Source organism: Pelophylax lessonae (assembly GCF_965119305.1).
Source record: "Pelophylax lessonae genome assembly, chromosome: 1".
NCBI lineage: Eukaryota > Metazoa > Chordata > Amphibia > Anura > Ranidae > Pelophylax > Pelophylax lessonae.
In genome coordinates, this window is record NC_138768.1 from 218,109,182 (window position 1) to 218,131,584 (window position 22,403).

General features: G+C 41.7%; 1 protein-coding gene across 1 annotated transcript in view; it reads left to right on the forward strand.

Annotated features, from left to right (window-relative positions):
• TESC (tescalcin) overlaps window positions 1-22,403 on the forward strand; it is a 124,513-nt gene that overhangs the window by 71,526 nt on the left and 30,584 nt on the right. Inside the window, exon 2 of the mRNA XM_082252239.1 lies at window positions 12,749-12,818. Within this exon, the coding sequence (XP_082108365.1) occupies window positions 12,749-12,818 (70 nt within the window). The remainder of the gene's footprint in view (window positions 1-12,748; window positions 12,819-22,403) is intronic.

A 22,403-nucleotide genomic window follows, 5' to 3' on the forward strand; every position in this document is an offset into this window, starting at 1 on the left:
GGCTGTTTTGACGCTTGCAATTGTGTGAAGTAAATTGCATGAATAAATCAGTCTTGTTTTCAACCTCTGCTCGGCTATCTCTCTGTGAAAACGCACCCCCAAAGGGGTCATCCACGCCTACCACCGAGCTAATCCCTTACAATATATATATATATACATATACATATGCACATGAGCTGCACAAATTGGTAGGTCAGGTGCTTGGGACAGACACGTTCCAATCTGTCAAGCACATGTATTCCAAAATAAATCTCCACACTCCACAGTATAATAATGCAGTCTTAGAAATGCATTCATACTAAGCTTGTATTTACCTTTAGACTCTATGAATACATGTCTAAGAAGATTGCAGGTGTTGTACTCTGGAGTGCAGAGATTTCTTTGAAACACATCTGTATATACAGTAAATGTTACAACTCAATGGTTCACCAAAAGATGAATGAATGCAACTGAATACCTAGCAGTTTAGAAGGTAGAATTGCAATTAATTGAAGTTTCTTTACTTTGCTTCAGATACAAAATTGTGTAGAGTCCCTGATATGTGGTTCTTTTATCCTATTTTGAAGGCAATTTTCAGTTTTCAAGATTGTTTCACAACAGTGTCTGAAGTAAAAAACACTCTTTAGAACCAAAAAAAAAAAAAATACAAGTACATACTTGTATAGGAATAGCATCCTGGAATAAATACAACACAACACACTCGGAGTGTGTATTGATTTGTGAAACAGAAAATGCAGCATGTCCAACTAGAAAATGTAAACGGATAGTTACTTACTAGAGATGTATAGACCCGACCCTGTACAAAAGAAACTGTTTGTTCTCTGTAGAAAAAAAAAAAGCGGGGTTTAAAGAAGCAGAGGACATGGATATTTAAAATTCCATTCTAACTTAAATATACTTAAATATACTAATGCCTAAATATACTAACTTAAATATGCTTAAATATACTAATGCCCATTTACTTGTTAATAAAGTCAATAAGAAGAGGACTCCTGGTGTCAAATAATCACTATGCGATGACTCGCCCAACTGTACACTATGCCCTTTATATAATAAGTCCTTAATCCAATGGTTGTTTTTCCAGGATCCAGTTGTCATTTTACAAACAGCAGTTCACTGCCAACTGATGTCACCTGCATACTAACTCTAAGGTTCCATGCACACAGGGCTTTGTCCAGGTCTGCTAAACACCTATTCTTCTGGCAGTAGCATCATGGCAGAAAAAAACGCTTGCTGCATGTAAACACGTTTCGGCACGTCAAACACGTAGGGCTCTTTCACACGGGCGATCCGATCAGATCCGCATGTCAGCTTTTTAGGCGGATCTGATCGGATCCTCCATGCAGCTCTATGGGGCAGCGGGTGTCAGCGGAGACACCTCCGCTGACACCCGCTGCCATCCGCATCCGATCCTGTGCTTGAAATCTGGACGGATGGAAACCCTATTTTTCCATCCGTTCAGTAATCGGAGCGGATCGGATCTGATGAGAGCGGACAAGCGGTCCACTCTCATCCGATCCCCCATAGAGGGCAGCGGGGGCTGAGACACCTCCCTCTCTGCTCTGCAAGCGGAGACGGAGCTGTCATCCGCCCGGCTCAGCGGGGATCGCGGATCGATCCCTGCTGAGCAACACGGATCCGCCTACGGAGGCGGACCGTGTGAAAGAGCCCTTAGGCGTTAATTTATTTCATGGGCCAGAGTAAGAAATTTTTCAAGCGCTCGACGCTACTAACGTTAACACTAATTTTTACATACATCAAGCATTTTTTCTGCCAAAATGCTGCTGCTCCTGGAAGCACTGGCAGTGGGCTTTTTTTCTGCCTCTTAATCCCTCTAAACGCCTATGTGTGCTTGGACACATTGGCTAGCAGGGAGGGGCATTTAGAGGCAGAAAAAAAGAAAAAAAGAAAAAGAAAGCTAGATGCCTCCAAGGTCTTATTTACACTTTCTTCGACTTTAAAACACAGTTAATCTCCTACCACATAAACATACTTTTTTCATGCTTCCTTTGTGTTTTTGATGCTTCAGCAAATCCCCTGTGTGTGTTCATTTTCTATTTTTTTTTTTTGAAGGCGCCCAGTGGATTCCTGGCTCAGTAGTACCCCCACTCAGAAGATCCCCAGCTCATTAGTACCCTCGTTCTTCAGATCCCTAGCTTATTAGTACTCTCGTTCAGCAGATTCCCAGCTTATTAATACCCTCGTTCTTCAGATCCCCTGCTTAGTACAACCAGCTCTGCTGATGCCCCACTCAGTAGTACCCTCAGCTTTACTGATCTCCCACTCACTAGTAGCCCCCAGATCTCGTGATTTCCCCACTCAGTAGTAACCCTCAGCTCTGCTGATCGTCTGGTTTGCTGATCCTCCAAAGAAACCCTCATCTCTGCTGATCCTCTGATTTGCTGATCCTCCTCTCTCTCTGGTCCCTGCTCACCTCCTGCTGTATTGTTCCAACTATGCTCACAATATTTGACATCTGTTTCTACTGCTCCGGTCCCCAGCTCTGCTGATCCTCTGCTGCTCAGTCCTCTCCCTCTAGCCCCCACTCAACATCTGCTATAGCGTTCCCATTTTACACACCGTTTGTGCCGTCTGCTGGTTGCTTTGCTCCAGTCCGGACCTCGCTCAACTTCCTGCTTTTCCACGCTGCACACCAGATGGGATGTCTGCACCAGATACTTCAAGAATATATACACATGAACCAAAAGGGACTGCTGATGTCTTTCTGGTTCGCTTGTTGGTTTCCCAGTGCATTTGGGATATCTCATACCTGCAATACCTCCAAAACAAAGCAAAGCTAACTCTGAATAAAAGCCCCTCAGAAGCTTCAGGTGCTGTAGGCAGGCATTTTTATAGACTTCTATGGAGGCTTTTGAGATGCTTTGAAGTGCCAAAAAAAGAAACATGGGGTATAATTATGGAAATGAAGCAAAGCAAACACAACAGTTAAACAGAACTGCAAGGTAACAATAGTGATAGGAGCTTTGATTGGCATTTAGAGTGTTTAACAAAAGTCTGTGCAATGCCACATTTTGAAGCAAGTGTAAATGAGCCCTAAAAGCAGAATTTTTAGCGCTCAGTGTGCATGAGGTCTTAGAAGGAGGTCAACTGTAAGGAAAAATTAAAACCCTGGTCAGTTTTTTTGCCATCTATATTTAACATTTTTCACTGTTTATATTTTTGTTGTACTTTTCCAGTGGTTGTAAAAAAAATGCAAGACAGTTGTTGGATTGGTATGCCACAAAAATTAAAATGTTCACTCTCATAATCTTTAAAAACACTACATCACAATGTCACCAAAAACTTAGTATGTTACTAATATGTAGCCAAAATACATGTAAGCTCTCAGCGTTTTTTTTTTTTAACAAATATAAACATGTATTTATTCATTTTTAAGATTTATGAAAAAGATTTCAATTGATATCCTTTTATTTCAAGTCTTTTAGGCAACCATTTCACTTTTTTAGCGACAGCACCATTCATATGATATTGTGTGCATATTGTTTTGCACTTTTGGTGTTCCTGCTGCATGGGGATTAGCATCTCTACTTGCTTAGTTTAGCACAGTGAAGTGTCAAATGTTGTATGGACTATTCCTGTGTCCTTGCCAGAACACTATAATAAATTAAATATAATATTAATAATGCTTTAAAGCAGAGTTCCAGCCGTTTTTATGTTTATTAAAAGTCATCAGCTACAAAAAGACACACTCGCCTGTCCCACGGTCCAGCGATGCGGCCGCCCGAAGCCTCACTTCTCTCCCTCTGTTCTTGGCGGCACCGGCATCACTAGTGTGGGCATCTGGCTGTGACAGCTTTCGGCTTCAGTACAGAGTTGCGCTGTGCGTCCTGAATGGCCGGGCAATCTCCTGGGACCTGTGACATGTCCCAGAAGATTGCAAGGTGGGAGGAGGTGAGGAGAACTTCTAGCCTAGGTGGCTCAAGCAGAAGTGGGAGCAAGTACCTGTCAAAACTAGGTACCCCCCCCCCCAAAAAAAAATAAAAATTACATCCTAAATGTGGAATGACAGAGGGGTCAGGAGTATTTAGAGAGGAAGTTCCACTTTTGGGTGGAACTCCGCTTTAAGCTATACATGTGAAAGAGAACAACTTAGCATACCCAAACAATCTTATTAATGTGTATTAAAGTTTTAAATGCCATCTTGTTATATATATATATATATATATATATATATATATATATATATAGTTTGTAGTTTTCTAGGTACATGGGGGTAGCCATAGTTGCTCATTTAACATATAATTTTGGCATCCTTTATGAAATATTGGTTCTCTTATCTTATTGTTAAGCGGGCTATAGATGTATCAAAATTAGATCCAACTATGGGTATTCCTGCTCGAATGTTACTGTTGGAAAAAGTTTATTCGATCAGTGGCTGCAGTGCTAATATGTGTATTCTGACAACCGAGAATATCTGCTGTCACAATACAATACCTCAAAGGGGAGGATTTCTCCATCCACCTTGCATATGTGGATAAGGGAATCCTTTCTTTCTTTTTTTATCAGGCCTCTGGCTGATTGGGGGAAAAAAAGAATCATTTATAACCAGCCTGGGTCTACGATTCAGGGTCTATCAGATTAGAAACAATACACTGTCTGCATTATCCAATGATTGATAGCTGCACACCATGTGATTTAGACTCCCTAGGCTTTGAGGCACTCCCGTGTGATTTAGGCTCCCTAGGCTTGGAGGCTCTCCCATGCGATTTAGACTCCTTAAGCTTGGAGGCACTCCTATATGATTTAGACTACATAGGCTTGGGGGCTCTCCCATGTGATTTAGACTCCCTAGGCTTTGAGGCACTCCCGTGTGATTTAGACTCCTTAAGCTTGGAGGCACTCCTATATGATTTAGACTACATAGGCTTGGGGGCTCTTCCATGTGATTTAGACTCCTTAGGCCTGGAGGCACTCCTATGTGATTTAAACTACCTAGGCTTGGAGGGTCTCCCATGTGATTTAGACTCCATAGGCTTGAAGGGTCTCCCATGTGATTTAAACTCTCCCTAGGCTTGGAGGATCTCCCATGGGATTTAGACTCCCTAGGCTTGGAGGGTCTCCCATGGGATTTAGACTTCCTGGGCATGAAGGGTTTCCCATGTGATTTAGACTCCCTAGGCTTGGAGGCTACAGTTTGTTTTCATGGAGAGGAATGGGCACTATGTTACTGACAATAATAGTGTGATTAGGTTATGCTGAAATGTACTGCTTTACTGATATATATGGAATGAATTTAATGATGGCCGAAATTAAAGAATACAGTACTTGTGATAATAGCCATTTTTGAAGATTTTTTTTTTTTGTGGCATTGTTGCTCCTCAGCATTTTGTAAAGTATTCAAAATTAATGACACTGCCTTACAACCTACACAAGTGTGAATGGGTCCCTATACCCAGGGCTGGTTTCTTATAACACCTTTTTTGTTTACACAGTTACAACAGCATACAGTATATGAAATGTTCAACAAATCCGACCCACATCAGTACTCACACCAGCCAGGTGTTTAAAGCAGAGCTCCACCCACTCCCACTTCCAGCTGACCTTGCCATGTCCATTCACAAAGCGCAGCAGGCTTTTGCGCATGCGCAGTAGGGAAGCGGCTGTACAGCTGCAAGGCTTCACTGGCAGTTTACCTTACCCGAGATGGCGGTGGCAGCCCCCAAGAGCTGATTGAAAAATCGGCTCGGGTGAAGACACCACTGGATTAGTGGACAGGAAAGTGTCCTAGTATTAAAGTGTTCGTTACCCTAAAAAATAAAAAAAATGTATCCTGTTCCCTTAAAGTATGTTATACAGCACAGTACTTGTGCTGTGTCATTTGGCCCCCTGTATCACCTGAAGTACCTGGCTGATTCTGCCTGCCTATACCCTCCCGCCTGTAAACTGACCATGGTTTATTATGGTTTCTGAGCCCTGACACCATGGTCAGTTTACGTGCCTCCGTCATCCGCAGCTCTCCTCTGTCCTCCTCCCCCCTCCCCTCCCTGCCTGTCAGCTCCATCCACTCCATGATCCTCCCCTCCTGCTGCTCTCATATCTATACCATAATCATGACATCCCCACTGTTATATAACGCTATGTGTCCCTGTGCCTGTGCTGTATAAAAAAAAATGGCCATTATACCTTATCTCAGTCTCCTGGCGCTTACCTCTGAGAGAGCTGACTTCTCGGCTCTTTCTCCTCTCTCCCCCCCCCTCCTCCCGAGCTGACATCAGCGGGAGTGCTCGGTCCCGCCCACTATAGCTTTCAGGCGGGCAGAGGAGAGAGCCGAGGAGACAGGTGAGTGCTGGGAAATGCTCTGAGATAAGGTATGATCGGCATTTTTTTTATACAGCACAAGCACAGGGACAAATAGCGTTATATAACAGAGCGGAGGGCATGCTTATACAATGGTGGGTTAACAACAGCTTTAAAATTCAGTAGCTACAGTATTTGTAGCTGCTGACTTTTAATTCTTTCTGAAGCAGCCTGGAGCTCCTTTTTTAAAATCAAGAGTCCATACACACTCCACTCCATTCTGAAATGCAATAAAACAAGCTGCACACTGAATGTATCCTCTCCAGCTCTGTTTATTCCTATTAACAGCACACATTGAACTCCCACGGGAATCTCTTATGCCCGACAAGGGCATAAGGGATTGTAAACTTTTTTTTTTTTTTATGAAAAACATACTTACCTGCTCTGTGCAATAGCATTGGACAGAGCAGCACCAATCCTCTGCTCGGGTCCCCCGCTGGCACTCCTGACTCCTCCTCTTCTTGGTATGCCACCATAGTCAATGGATACCGCTACTATCAATCTTCCCTTGAGGAGGGAGGGAGCTGCTGCTCATGGGCACAGTTCTGGATCGAGGTCAAGCTCAGATAACTATAGAGGGGGCTGGAGGGGATCCTGAAGGCAAAAAATTCTTAAGCCTTTAGAACCAATTTATTTGCTCAGCTTCTCTCGTTAAATTTTAACATTTCTGAAATACTGTAAACATATATATACTGTATAACTGGAAAATATACAGCCATATTTTTTTTAAGTAGATCAAAGCACATTGATCATAGCGATCTTTTAGATTTCAGGTTCCAATAATCTGTTTATAAAAAGGATGAATGCCTTTTGGCTGCCAGTTGCTTATTTAAAGTTTTTTTTACAAAGGCCAAAAATATTATGTATAATTGGAAAAAATATATTGTATTTATGTTTTTCATAAAAAAAAAAAAAAAAAAAAAAAAAACTTTATATTAAGCAATATCATTGTCCCAGACATTCTGTCGTTGGAAATTCCACGCAACAGTATGTAATTGGTATAAAAATGTCTTATTAAAAGTCTGTGTGATTGTATCTGAAAAGAATGTGATTGATTTTTAAAGTGTACATTAACTGTTGGAGAAATTGGCAGAAGCAGGTGGTATTGTGTAATTATTAGCATTTACCATCAGCGGTTTATTGTCATGTAAGATTCTTCATAGCATTCAAGCAGCTATAAAGTACAGCTCTGCTTAATTTAAAGTTCTAATTGTACTAACAGTAAATGTCAAGTCTGTTATACTACACAATCCATTCTATTAGCAGCAGCTGCCTTTCATTATATTCTTCTTGTATGTATGTACGTACATATTGATTGCTGTCATACAATAAGAACCCCATTTCCAGGAATATGTATGCCATATACTGGAGGCAGTATAGACCTGTAACCAAAGAACTCAGCACTACTCTATGTAACCCTGCAATGTAGCTGAATGTTTCCCATTATGGAAATATAATGTCAGGGAACGAACAATTTTATTTTAGGTCGATGTCTCAGTTTAGGGTTATTTATAATAGCAGGCGAAAAAGAGAGTTTTTCTGCTTTCCATAGCAACCAGTCCGATTCCAGCTGTCATTTTTCGAGGACACTTTGACACTGAGCTCCAGACATTTATTTTTTTTTTTTTACTCATAGCTAGTCAGGTTGAAAAAAGACACAAGTCCACCTGGCTCAAACCCCCCCCCCCCCCACCAGAAAAAAACAGTAAAGAAAACCCAACCATATAATCCCATATACACAATCCTATACCTGCAGTTGATCCAGAGGAAGGCGAGAAAACCCCAGCAAAGAATGATCCAATTGGCTACAGCAGGGAAAATGAAATCCCTTCCTGATCCCCCGAGAGGCAATCGGATATTCCTTGAATCAACTTTACCTATAAATATTAGTACCTATTTATATTATGTACACCTAGGAAAGAATCCAGGCCTTTTTTTAAAGCAATCTAGTGAACTGGCCAGAACCACCTCTGGAGGGAGTCTATTCCACATTTTCACAGCTCTTACGGTAAAGAAACCTTTCCGTATTTGGAGACGAAATCTGTTTTCCTCTAGACATAAAGAGTGCCCCCTTGTCCTCTGTGTTGACCTTAAAGTGAATAACTCAACACCATATATGGACCCATTATGTATTTATACATGTTAATCAATCCATGTAGTTATGTATTTTTTTGTAATAAAACAACCATTCAAGTACAACTGTAGTTTAAATGTTGTATGTAACTTAGTCCTTTCCCACTTGGCAGTGTTCTGTCTTCTCGGTCTTATACTATTCTTCAGCCTGGATCCAGTGATCTTTCCTGAGCAGCCCCACTCCAAGCTGCCAGGCCTTCTTACTGCCATAGCTCAATTCACTCCCATGGGAAAGCCATACTATGAGTGAAGGATTAAATGAATTTATGACTGCAACTAATGTAAATACTAGAAACTAGCTTAATGTACTGTATATCAATAGACAATATTTTGGATAGATAAGAGAAAATGTAGAACCTCTTTCAAGTTTTTATTGCTATAACAATGTCACCACTGGGGAAACTGACCTTTTACATTTTATTATTGGCCATTGTCCCATGGACAGATAGTGATAGGAAATACATAATTGTATGATTGGGACAGGAACAATATTAGAGGAGAGCACCTGTTTGGGGAAATTCCACCAATAGCACACAGACAGCAAAATAGGTGACAAAGACAGAATACACTAATCAGCATTGGTGGCTATAGGTGGCAGTGTTATGGAGTGACAAAAATCTGACAGGGCGGTTGTACAGAAGTCAATCAGTAAATCAATTTCTGTAGAACCACCCTGCCTTTACATAGATTGACATTTGGCCGGCTTAAAGTGGTTGTAACCCAAAACAAAAAAAGATCCTGTTCCTTTAAAGCATGTTAAACAGCATAGTACGTGTGCAGTGTTATTTGTCCCTTTCTATGCTGTAAAATACCTGGTTGATCCTGCCTGTTCCTCAGTCTCCCTGTGTGCGCTGACCATGACAGATTATGTACCTCTGTCATCCCTCTGTGTTAAGAGTCTCTCCCCCTGCCTGTTAATTCCTAGTGTGTGAGCCATCTGTTCCCCCCCCCCCCTTGCCGCTTTTACATGTTTCTGTAGCGTTAGTGATTACAATTACTGGCAGCCCCTCTGTAATAACAAGATATACTGTGCATAGGGTTGCCACCTCATCCCTTTAACCAATTCAATACAGTGCACTTTCACCCCCTTCCTGCCCAGGCCAATTTTCAGCTTTCAACGCGATCACACTTTGAATGACAATTGCGCAGTCATGCTACACTGTACCCATAGGACATTTTTTTGCACACAAATAGAGCTTTCTTTTGGTGGTATGTAATTACTCCTGGGTTTTTTATTTCTTACAAAAAAGAGAAACGACAGAAAATTTTGAAAAAAAAAAAAAGTTTTTCCTATTTTCTGTGAGTACATTTTGAAAATAAAGTTTCTTATTTTCTGTGAGAAAATTTTGAAAATAAGTAATTTTTCTCCTTCACTGATGTGCGCCGATGAGGCAGCACTGATGAGGTGGCACTTATGGGCACTGATGAGGGGGTACTAATTTGCCGCACTGATAGGCGGCATTGATTAGCACTGATAGGCAGCATTGATGGGCACTGAAAGGTGGCACTGAAAGGCGGCACTGACGGGCGAGACTGATGGGCACTGACGGGCGGCACTGATGGGCACTGGACGGGTGGCACTGATGTATACTGATGGGCACCACAGATGAGCAGGCACTGATGGGCACTGACTGGCAGCACTATGGGCACTGACTGGCAGCACTATGGGCACTGACTGGCACTGTTTTTTCACTTTTCTGTAATCAGGGCACTGATGATCAGTGCCCTGATTACCTGTCCTAGACTCCCCTTTAAGGAGGAGCCGCTGATTGGCTCTCCTCGCCACACACTCTGACAGTGTGAGGCGAGGAGAGCCGATAAACGGCACTTCTTCATTTACATGTGACCGGCTGTGATTGGACACAGCCGAAAACATAGGTAAAGAGCCATGTCATTGGCTCTTTACCACGATCGCCGCACAGCGTGTCCCCGAGGGCACGCGAGAGAGGCCGTTCTGGTGCGCCATCATATGACGGCATCCCAGAGCGAGAGGTGCATCTCTGCACCATCATTTGACGGTGGGCGGGTAGAAAGTAGTTAATCCAGGACACATATTACACAGGTTCTGTGGCTGATTAAAGTAGTAATTAAACTCAGTGCCTTATGTGCATTATATTAGCCTCAGAGCCTGTGTAATTAATATGTCCTGCTTTAAAGGGATGATGTGGCAACCCTAACTGTGCAATGTCTTTGTTTTTTTAAATCATGCAGCTAAATACCTTCTTTCAGCCTCCATTCACACCTGAGCGTATCGCATTACTGGTGTTTTTCTGGCTTTTTTTACCTTTTTAAAAGCATTTTAAAAGCGTTTTACAGCTTCAGGAGTTTTTGTTTTGCTAATAGAAAGCACTAGGGGGAAGAGAGGGAGAGGAAATTAGGGGTGGAGAGCTGCTGTTTTAACAGAAAACGCTCAAGTCAGGCATTTCTATTAAAGTCTATCAGGCCAAAAATGCTTGTAATCTGCCAAAAAGAAGCTTGTGTACTTTTTTGAGCGACAGAACGCCCAGATGGGAACAGGGGCCATTGAAATGAATGGGATTTGGCTTGTTGAGCGTTTTACAGCTACAATCTTCAAGCAGAAAATCGCTCAGGTGTGAACAGGGCCTCACATCGACGGTGTGTGGTCATGTGACCTTCCGACTGATGTCAGAGGGGAGTTTCAGCCCCTCCCGCTGTAGTCTTTAGATCCAGGAAGGAGAGCTGCGGTCGGTCATGTGATCACACACTGGCAATGTGAAAGAAGGTATTTAGCTCCATGATTTTAATAAACAAACAGTTTATATTGTTATTACAGAGGGACTGCCATTAATTGTAATCACTAACTTAACAACCACTTTAAGGAGAAGTAGGTACTACTAGCTGGGAGGGTCAACGGGTAATTTCTATTTTTATGACGACATCATTAGAGAGACAAGGGTCATGGGGGGTTTTTAAAAAATATTGGGAAGCTGGTATTTTGTTTTTAGGTTCACAGCCATTTTAAAAGCTATTGTAGCTATTGGATCAGCATGACAGCCAAGCAACCAGCACTTTCAGAATCAGAGATCATTAATGGCAGCCTCCATATTGTCTTGGGTTTCCTTTCAAAGTACCGACTTCAGTCATCATGCCCCGTACACACGTTCAGATAATCGGATGACAAAACTCGCTTTCGACCTGATTGCACGATAATCTGATCGTTAGTACACAGCTTTCGACAGCCGATCACGACAGTTGGTCCAACAAAATCCGAAGGGACAAACAGGAAAACTTCTGTCGTCTGTCGTTCTAGCGACAGCCTCGTGAATGACAATCGTTTCATCAGTACACTATGCGTCTGCTAAAAATCGATCGACAAAGACCACGCATGCTAAGAAACACTAAAATAGCCCCGAAAAAACCTGGCTGCCATTGTTTTTGCTTTGCACCATCTCATACGTAGCTAAGCAACCAGGAAGCTTTTCCAGAATCGTACGACAAAAATCATACGGTTTGTACGCATTGTTGAATTCGATGTTAGTATCATGCAACAAAATGCGAACGATAAGTTGTCCGATTATCTGAACGTGTGTACGGGGCATTAGTCTGCAGATGTATAAGCTGAAACTTTATATATTGGCCCCAATCAGTCAATCAGCCTTAGATGTAGACAATCACTGATTTGGTGTTGCTGTTTTGTGATTTTGCTTCCTCTGCGAGTATTGAATGAGTGGCAGGATATGCAGATAATGTATCATATAAAATAAAAGTGCAGAGTTAGCTAGAACTTTTCTCTTTCATCCATCTCTCTGTCACATTCATAAACATGAGCTGCTTTTCTTACAAACTAGTCCGCATTCGCTAAGATCCATTTGCATATTGCAGAGCTTAGGAAGCATTAAAATCAGTTGTATGTTACACAACCACTCCAGAGCATTGGGAATTACCATTGGAATGAAATGTTTCCAGATGTTTTTCCTGTAAATGATATTGCGGTCTTCAGCGAGGAAGGACCTGTGTGGCAATAATATTTCATGATATTTTTACTGACTTCTCCACAAAGGGTGACACTTCAGTTCTGTCCTAGGCAGTTCTTTTGGGCGATTGCCTAGAATATTTCCGGCAGTCTTATTAATTTCAGGCAAGGTGCCAGCTCTGTCATTACTGATTTATGTTCTTATTGAGCATCTCCTAGTACAATATGGGGAATAGTGAAGTTGTGACATACCAATTCTTCCTGTGCCTAGGAAGCCTTTGACACATTATTATACTCTTGTATTTGGATAGCATCATTAACAGGTATGAAATTAACCTCTTCCTTCCCCATTTGTCTTCACAGTCTCTGCAGAGCAAATTGAACATCTTCACAAGCGCTTCAGCTATCTTAGTGGGGACAAGGGAGTTCTCAGGTAGTATATAATTTGTTTACTTATGTAATGTGTGAAAGAACAGCCCCTGGGACACTTTGTATACAAGCAGGTGATGCTGCTAGTCAGCCTTCACGTTGCAGGAGAAGTTAAAGCTTATGTCAAGGCAAATTTAAAAAAATATAATATATGCAGTACATCTCTGCAATACACGCATAATTCCCCAGGTTTTATTCCTTTATAGACCCTGCAAGTACAGAAAACCACCCAGAACTTGGGGAACTAAATAGACTCTATGGCCCGCATAATACCCAGAGCTGGAAGGTCTACATAGACTGTAAGACCTTGGTACACAACCTTCAGCCTAAGTGCCACCCAGAACTGGGAGGGCCAAATAGACTCTATGACTCTGGTACTTACCCTGTGGCCCAAGTGCCACTCAGAACTGGGATTTCAAAATAGACTGTATGACATTGGTGGCCAACCTGTGGCCCAAGTGCCACTCAGAGCTAGGAGGTTTTAAATATACTGTAAGACCCTGGTGCTCAACCTGTGGCCCAAGTGCTATCCAGAACTGGGAGGTCCAAATAGACTATTTTACCCTGGTACCCACCCTGTGGCCCAATTCCCACACAGAACTGGTATCTCAAAATAGACTCTATGACATTGGTGCCCAAACTGTGGCCCACGTGCCACCCAGAACTAGGAGGGCTAAATAGACTCTATGACCCTGGTGCCCACCCAATGGCCCAAGTGCCCCCCAGAACTGGGAGGTATAATTAATCTCTATGACCCTGATGCCCAGCCCAACCTGTGACACTCAGACCTAAGAGGGCTAAATAGACTGTATGACTCAACCTGTTACTAGAGTGCTGTTTGTGGCCCTTTGGTGTTTGAAGAGCTGCCAACGGAGCCCAGCGGTCAGTAGTAGGATCATTGACTTATAAGGGGACCTCTAATAACAGCAATCTCTAGCAGTTTCAGGTAATATGTCCCCAGTCTCTGACTGTCTCCTACAGCATGACTTTAGTCTCCAACCACTCCTGTAGAACAGTCTCTGATCATTCCTGTAGTAAGTCTCCAGTCTATTACATTTTCTGTAACATTACATATCATTTTTGTTATATGGGGCCATTTGGAGATATCAGGGGCTAATCTTGAGTCCCTCTGTACCTTGTAAGTTGATAAGCACTGCTTTATGAGATAACGCAGGAAGTGTGCAGGGGACACAGGACACTCCTGATTTCTTGACAAGTACACTTTGCACTTATCAAACAGATAGTATAAAATGCTTCAAGTGGTATATTTATCAAAGCAAAAGGGAGCAAATAAGGAGGTGTTCATTGTTGGAGATTGCATACACTTTAAACAAAACCAATTCAACACATGAAAAAGATAATCCTAATGCAGGTCATGACCATGTAGGATTTGAAATCAGGACCTCAACACTGCAAGGCATCTGTGTTTACAATGCAAACACTGTGCTAGTATTACTCCCATCTATGAAATCCCCCAAAAATGCAATTTTGCATCATGAAATAACAAGGGAAAACTGTACTTTGATTTTCATATTATTCTTAATCATGGCTGGATTTTTGCATAGCTGTCATAGGCTGTGATCTAAGAAGAGGGACAGGGGCAGCACATAGCCTAAGGACTTTCTTTTCAACTCTGTTCCCATAGATGATGATTATGTACTGACATTTGCAGACAAAACAGTTGTCAAACAGCATGGCAGGAGATTTTGATACTGTATAATGTATTTATTTGTTTATTTAAAATAATTCTTACCTTAACATTGTGTAATGTTTGGGGGGACTGTAGCTCCACAGGACTGAGTGCAGAACCGTTAAACTAAGAGCCGGTTCACATAGCAGCGACCCGACTTGCCGGGGGGCGACCTGTGAAGTCGCGGTGCGCAGCTCGCACCGCGACCTCGGAGTGTCCGGCATGGACTTCATATCATTGAAGTCAATGCAGGTCGCTCCAGGTCGCCCCAAAGAAGCTCAGGACCCTTTTTCTAAGTCGGAGCGACTTGTGTCGCTCCTATTAGAACGGGTCCTGTGCTACTCTATGGCAGGCGACCCGCAGCGACTTGTCAGGCGACCAGGTCGCCTGACAAGTGGCCCCAGTGTGAACCGGCTCTTAAACAAAAAGGCTTTTATCCAGCACATAAAACAAAATAAGGCATCCAGCAGCACACCAGCACAAACATACAAAATAAAGTCCACTTATCTTCAGCACAAAGGAAAAGTAAAGCACATACGGTTTGTAGATGAATCTTCGCCCCAAGGTTTAATAGTTTAATATTACCGGTAAGTCCTGTTTTCTGCAGCCTCCAGCCAAAACTCACAGCTTCCCCAGACAGGTGCATACACCAACTCCTCCTCACCACCACACCTATAACTACTTCCTGTCTTTTAAGAGCTGTTTCCTGGAGGTTCTTAACCCTGTGTGTGCTGGAATCCTCATAGTCAGAGGTGGAAACCCCTTCCCACCCGAAAATCACCTCAGGGTTTCTGAAATCCCGGGTCCCAAATATTTCTCTATTAACCCAGAGAGAACTGCGAGTCAGTCCTCTCCTGTTTAAGGCTATTCCCGGGAATTCCTCACCCATCCTGGGTGACCCCCTGAGTACTGCCACACTCAAATATCGGTGCTATATAGCACCCATCCAGGACCCAACCTTGGCGTCCTGTACACCCCCCCCCCCCCCTGCCTCAACGCGGAGGTGTTGGAGGCACCATTTGACACCATGCAATGGACTCGGGAGAGGGCATTGGCATTTTGATGTTGTCTTCCGTGTCTGTGCTCTACTACAAAATTGAACTCCTGGAGAGAAAGGAACCATCTTGTCACCCTGGCATTGGTGTGCTTGTTCTGCCTCATCCAGGTTAGTGGAGCATGGTCTGACACCAGGCGAAACTTTCTGCCCAGGAGAAAATAACGTAGAGAGTCCAAGGCCCGCTTAATGGTAAGACACTCCCGCTCCACCACAGCATAGTTTTTCTCCGCTGATGTCAGCTTCCTACTCAGAAAAACTACGGGGTGCTCTTCCCCATTGATCTCTTTAGACAGAACTGCCCGCATCCGCCACCAGTTATAATGTTTGGGGGGACTGTAGCTCCACAGGACTGAGTGCAAAACTGTTAAACTTAAACAAAAAGGCTTTTATTCTGCACATAAAACAAAATAAGGCATCCAAAATACAAAATAAAGTCCGCTTATCTTCAGCACAAAGGAAAAGTAAAGCACATACGGTTTGTAGATGAATCTTTGCCCCAAGGTTTAATAGTTTAATATTACCGGTAAGTCCTGTTTTCTGCAGCCTCCAGCCAAAACTCACAGCTTCCCCAGACAGGTGCATACACCAACTCCTCCTCACCACCACACCTATCACTACTTCCTGTCTTTTAAGAGCTGCTTCCTGGAGGCTCTTAACCCTGTGTGTGCTGGAATCCTCGTAGTCAGAGGTGGAAACCCCTTCCCACCCGAATATCACTTCAGGGTCTCCGAAATCCCGGGTCCCAAATATTTCTCTATTAACCCAGAGAGAACTGCGAGTCAGTCCTCTCCTGTTTCAGGCTATTCCCGGGAATTCCTCACCCGTCCTGGGTGACCCCCTGAGTACTGTCACACTTTCCTTAAAGGGACCATAACCCAAATATTGGTGCTATATAGCACCCATCCAGGACCCAACCTTGGCGTCCTGTACAATTGTTTTTGCTAACCACCTTCTGAAAATGTTAGCTTCCTGGTTGTCCTGTATATCTACTGGCTTTTGTCATATTTAATCACCTCTCTTCACATATACAGTGCCTTGCGGAAGTATTTGGCCCCCTTGAACTTTGCAACCTTTTGCCACATTTCAGGCTTCAAACATAAAGATATAAAACTGTAATTTTTTGTGAAGAATCAACAACAAGCGGGACACAATCATGAAGTGGAACGAAATTTATTGGATATTTCAAACTTTTTTAACAAATAAAAAACTGAAAAATTGGGCGTGCAAAATTATTCAGCCCCCTTAAGTTAATACTTTGTAGCGCCACCTTTTGCTGTGATTACAGCTGTAAGTCGCTTGGGGTATAGTCTCTATCAGTTTTGCACATCGAGAGACTGAAATTTTTGCCCATTCCTCCTTGCAAAACAGCTCGAGCTCAGTGAGGTTGGATGGAGAGCGTTTGTGAACAGCAGTTTTCAGTTCTTTCCACACATTCTCGATTAGATTCAGGTCTGGACTTTGACTTGGCCATTCTAACACCTGGATATGTTTATTTGTGAACCTTTCCTTTGTAGATTTTGCTTTGTTTTGGATCATTGTCTTGTTGGAAGACAAATCTCCGTCCCAGTCTCAGGTCTTTTTCAGACTCCATCAGGTTTTCTTCCAGAATGGTCCTGTATTTGGCTCCATCTATCTTCCCATCAATTTTAACCATCTTCCCTGTCCCTGCTGAAGAAAAGCAGGCCCAAACCATGATGCTGCCACCACCATGTTTGACAGTGGGGATGGTGTGTTCAGGGTGATGAGCTGTGTTGCTTTTACGCCAAACATAACGTTTTGCATTGTTGCCAAAAAGTTTGATTTTGGTTTCATCTGACCAGAGCACCTTCTTCCACATGTTTGGTGTGTCTCCCAGGTGGCTTGTGGCAAACTTTAAACGACACTTTTTATGGATATCTTTAAGAAATGGCTTTCTTCTTGCCACTCTTCCATAAAGGCCAGATTTGTGCAGTATACGACTGATTGTTGTCCTATGGACAGAGTCTCCCACCTCAGCTGTAGATCTCTGCAGTTCATCCAGAGTGATCATGGGCCTCTTGGCTGCATCTCTGATCAGTCTTCTCCTTGTATGAGCTGAAAGTTTAGAGGGACGGCCAGGTCTTCGTAGATTTGCAGTGGTCTAAAACTCCTTCCATTTCAATATTATCGCTTGCACAGTGCTCCTTGGGATGTTTAAAGCTTGGGAAATCTTTTTGTATCCAAATCCAGCTTTAAACTTCTCCACAACAGTATCTCGGACCTGCCTGGTGTGTTCCTTGTTCTTCATGATGCTCTCTGCGCTTTAAACGGACCTCTGAGACTATCACAGTGCAGGTGCATTTATATGGAGACTTGATTACACACAGGTGGATTCTATTTATCATCATTAGTCATTTAGGTCAACATTGGATCATTCAGAGATCCTCACTGAACTTCTGGAGAGAGTTTGCTGCACTGAAAGTAAAGGGGCTGAATAATTTTTCACGCCCAATTTGTCAGTTTTTTATTTGTTAAAAAAGTTTGAAATATCCAATAAATTTCGTTCCACTTCATGATTGTGTCCCACTTGTGGATTCTTCACAAAAATTACAGTTTTATATCTTTATGTTTGAAGCCTGAAATGTGGCAAAAGGTCGCAAAGTTCAAGGGGGCCGAATACTTTCGCAAGGCACTGTACATATGCAGTTCAAGAGTTTGCCTGACCTAGCATGTTGCATGCTTGTTCCAGACCAGTGGTCACATACTGTATCTGAATTGTAGTTATACAATACTACTATGCCACTACCAAATGTCTTATTTTTTAATGAGAACAAGTACACCTATTCTGAACAACTGTGCAAAGAAAAAAATGATCTACCAACCACATTTCCAGCTTTACCCTTTGTGTCTTCAAAAAAAGCAAATGCAAAAAAAGAACTTGTACATTTACCCCTTTTGTCTGCAAAGCGAAATACCACTTATCGCTGAGAAAAGTAAACGTATGGCATGCATCACCAATACCCTGCAAATTGTCATAGTTTCCAGAAATTTCCAAGGCTGTAACCAGCAATACCATGTGTTTTCTAGGAATGTGTGAAAGAAATGCGTTACTAGAAGGCAAGACTACAGTATTGCAAGACATACTATGAATGTCACTGGTTTACAGTTATGTGTAAAAATAACAAAAGCAGCATTGTTTGCTGTAAATTTTCTAATGTTGAATCACGCAGAATTTTGAATGCATGAAAATATTTGCAGTAAATTTAGAACTCAATAAGTACATCATTATTGTAGTTAAAAAAAGACTTGAGGTGGACACCACCATCCTTTTCTTTTAGCGCCTTCTGGTGAAATGAGGTAAATGCACCTAAATGGTCTGACTTCAGTCATCACCAAATCCAGGTATAGGATGGAAACAGCTATTGTTTAATGGGGGTAGCTGAAGATGAAATTCTAAGAGGATAAAACATCTTCAGCAGATAGAGAATTACTATTTAAACCTAAAATCTACTCTGATTTAACAACAACAAAAGTTGAGTAAGTAGATTGGAAGTGAAGTTTAGATTGGGGTTAAGCTGGCCATATAGGACTTTTTGTTCAGACTATGGGCTGAGCAGAAAAAAATCCAACAGGTTCGCCTATCCATGAATATACAAATTTCCTGCTACTGCTATTGTATTCTGACAACTGGCACTGGCTGCTATCAGAATACTCAAAGAGTGACTGCATGCCACTGTTCTGCTTAATGTTTTCCATCCAGCTCTTTTTATTTTTCAATTGAAAGATGTTCGGCAGGAGGGTGGCAACAGGGCCACCAGTGGTCCTAATTTTGTCTGGTTCATCAGAAACCAGTTGGAATAATGTATGGACAGCTTTAGTGTTCAGTCACAAAAAGAGTTAGGGATGGGCATTTGCTGCCAGTGCCAGGAGCTTCACACCAAAAACTACCACCACCAGTTCCCAGCTCTAAGATGAGCTACTTTTCATTTGTTTAGCCTTGGACAGCATAGATGGAGGAATCTACACTGCCACCAGGAGCTGTCTGAATAACTGAATAGGGACTCCATCAGATAGAATGTAGTCACTATTCAGCTTAGAATTTTCCACCAAGCTCAGTCCATTAAATGGACTTTGGTTGGGCTGGGTGGTGCCAACGAGACCACCAATTGCAGCAAATTCAGCAGGAATCAAATGGAAATCGAGCCTTGTATGGCTAGCCTAAAGATTTTGCATCTTCTATAAAAATACATAAGGTTCTCTTCAGAGATCCTGACCTCCTGACTCCAATTCTGCAGTAGTAGCAGGGCACCTTTAGGCAAAGCTCAGCTCTTAGGTGGAAAGTATATACATGCTTAAAATGTCCTTCAAACTTAGGGGGAAAATCAAATATATATTTGAAGTGCATGGTTGCCGAACACATCATTATTTTCCAATTGTTCTTTTACTGTTGATCAGGAAGGCAAAGAGTTAAAAATATAGTTTTGTGTGAAGAGAAGAAAATATTTTTTTTTATACTAATGTAGTGTTTACATGCCCTATAGAAAATGTTATGTTTGACAAATTTAGTGTCACTGTGTTTAGCAACAAAAAAAAAGATTCACTATACAGCATTTATCCACTATACCTCCTCCTGTCTCCATCATTGAGAAACAATATTTTATTTCTTTCACCATGTTTAACACAATCTGTGAATGGGGAGAAGAATCTTGTGACTCAACAGACTCTCCCCCATTCACAGATCAGCATTTCAATAAAACCGGCTTTAGGTTTAAAGAATCGTTTTAGAATACCTGTCTTCTCCCTGATCCTTAAAATATTTTGTCAACCACTTCCAGCAAATAGACGTACCCATACATCCTCGAGTTTGAGCATTTCCACCAGGGTCATAGATGCAGCCATTTCTTGTAAAGCATCTAAGCATCTGATCAAACACATCTTGGTTTGATCAGATGCTTTTGAAGGCAGGTGAGAGATCTGGGGTCTAATAGACCCCAGATCTCTCAGTAAAAAAGTGCCTGTCAGTTGCCCATGCTATCACAAGGGATGTTCATCTCTTGTGATGGCAATACAGTTGATTTAAAAAAGATATAAAAATACAGTGTCAAAAAATAAGTAAAAAAAAACAAAAACTGTGAATTAAAAAAAAAAAAAATATATATATATATATATATATATATACTGTGTGTGTGTATATATATATATATATATATATATATATATTTTTTTTTCCCTTAAATTACAGCGCCCCCATGCTCACACACAAATGCAAACTCATGCGTAGGTCCCGTACGCATATGTAAATGATGATCACTCAACAAATGTGAGGTATTGACGCAATTGTCAGAGTGAGAGCAATATTTCTAGCACCAGATCTCCTGTTTATCTCTAAAAGGGTAACCTGTAAAGGCATAATTTTGTCGCCTTTCCATGGGCACGCGCAATTTTAAAGAGTGACATGTTTGCACTAAAATTCATTAACTCATGGCAGAGCTGCATAATATCAAACATATTTTTAGTTGTCTGTAAGGGTGGCATTCTGATCAACACTGTAAATGTGGCATTTTTTCTACTGAATACAAATGTAAGGGGCATTTCCCTCTGACCAACAAAGAATTTTTTTTGGGAGATCTGAAAATATTTTAAGGGGTTCCTCTTGGGAAAAAAGGTTGAGAAAGACTGACTATTGCTAAGGGGCCCCTTTTGAGACAGGCTGCTCTATAGTATTCCTTATATTATTCCCCTTTGCCCTAATCAGAGCAGCTCCATAAAAAGTTATATATGGATGTGAGAGAAAAGAGGAGAAGCTGCCAGCACAGAAAGTAATTAGACGCTCACAGAAGTAGAGAAGGCTGTGACATGCAAGGAGGGAAGTTCTGTGCTCGAGAATTCACTAGTCAATTTTTTTTGCATGTTCAATGGCACATGTTGAGGGAATCGAAAATTATTTAAGGAAAGGAAAAACACAAGTTACATTTAAATCATTTGGTTTTTCTATGATTTTTACCTGCAATGTTTTAAGTGGGTGATTGGATCTTCTTAAACAGCAGACAGTAAAATAGACGTCAGCACCTTTCTTTATGGTTCAATGTATTCTGTCTTGTGTAATCATTATTCACAAGGCCAAACATAGGTTAGGTAAACTTGTGAAACTGGTGACCCGCCCACAGAAGTCTATCATTTAAAGGTTGGAATGTTTCTTCTTTGAAATTATATTGTAATTAAAGTGTTACACTTTTGAATGACTCATTTTGTGTCTTAAAGAAACATAATACTGCCCGAGCATCATTAAAACCTTTCATCACCAAGGCCCTTCATTTAGATACAATTAAGTAAGGTGATGAAATGTGTAACACAGTGATTATCCTAAGCCTTCAGGTTGTGAAGACACCTTTGTCCCGCTGTTGTTAGTTTTCTGTGACTACCAGGGTGTTCTCATTATCTGTGGTATAGAAAGTGACATACTGGAAAATGGTCACATGCACCCCGGGCCTTTCCCTATACTTGTACGTCGGCAGCTGCAAGGAACCTCATTCAAATGAAATCTCTTTATATTAAAACACATTAGGACACTTTTTTGGATCACATCCATGTGCTCTAGTTTTGTGTGTTTTAAAGGGAAAATATATTGACCTGTTCATACCTATGCACATGTGTTACCATGCATACTACCCGGCCATTCCTTTAATCAGTTTTGCCTAAGTTTTTGGCTTTGATGAACGACACTGTTTTATTGAAAGTATATTGCATGCCATTATTTTAGCCTTATAAGGAAATAGATTTAAACCCCAGTCATGTATTTTTTTGCCATTTGTGTTCGGGAGATTTACCCTTCTTGTCTGTAGCCACATCAGAAAAAGAGGGAAAAAGAGAGGAAATCTTTTCAA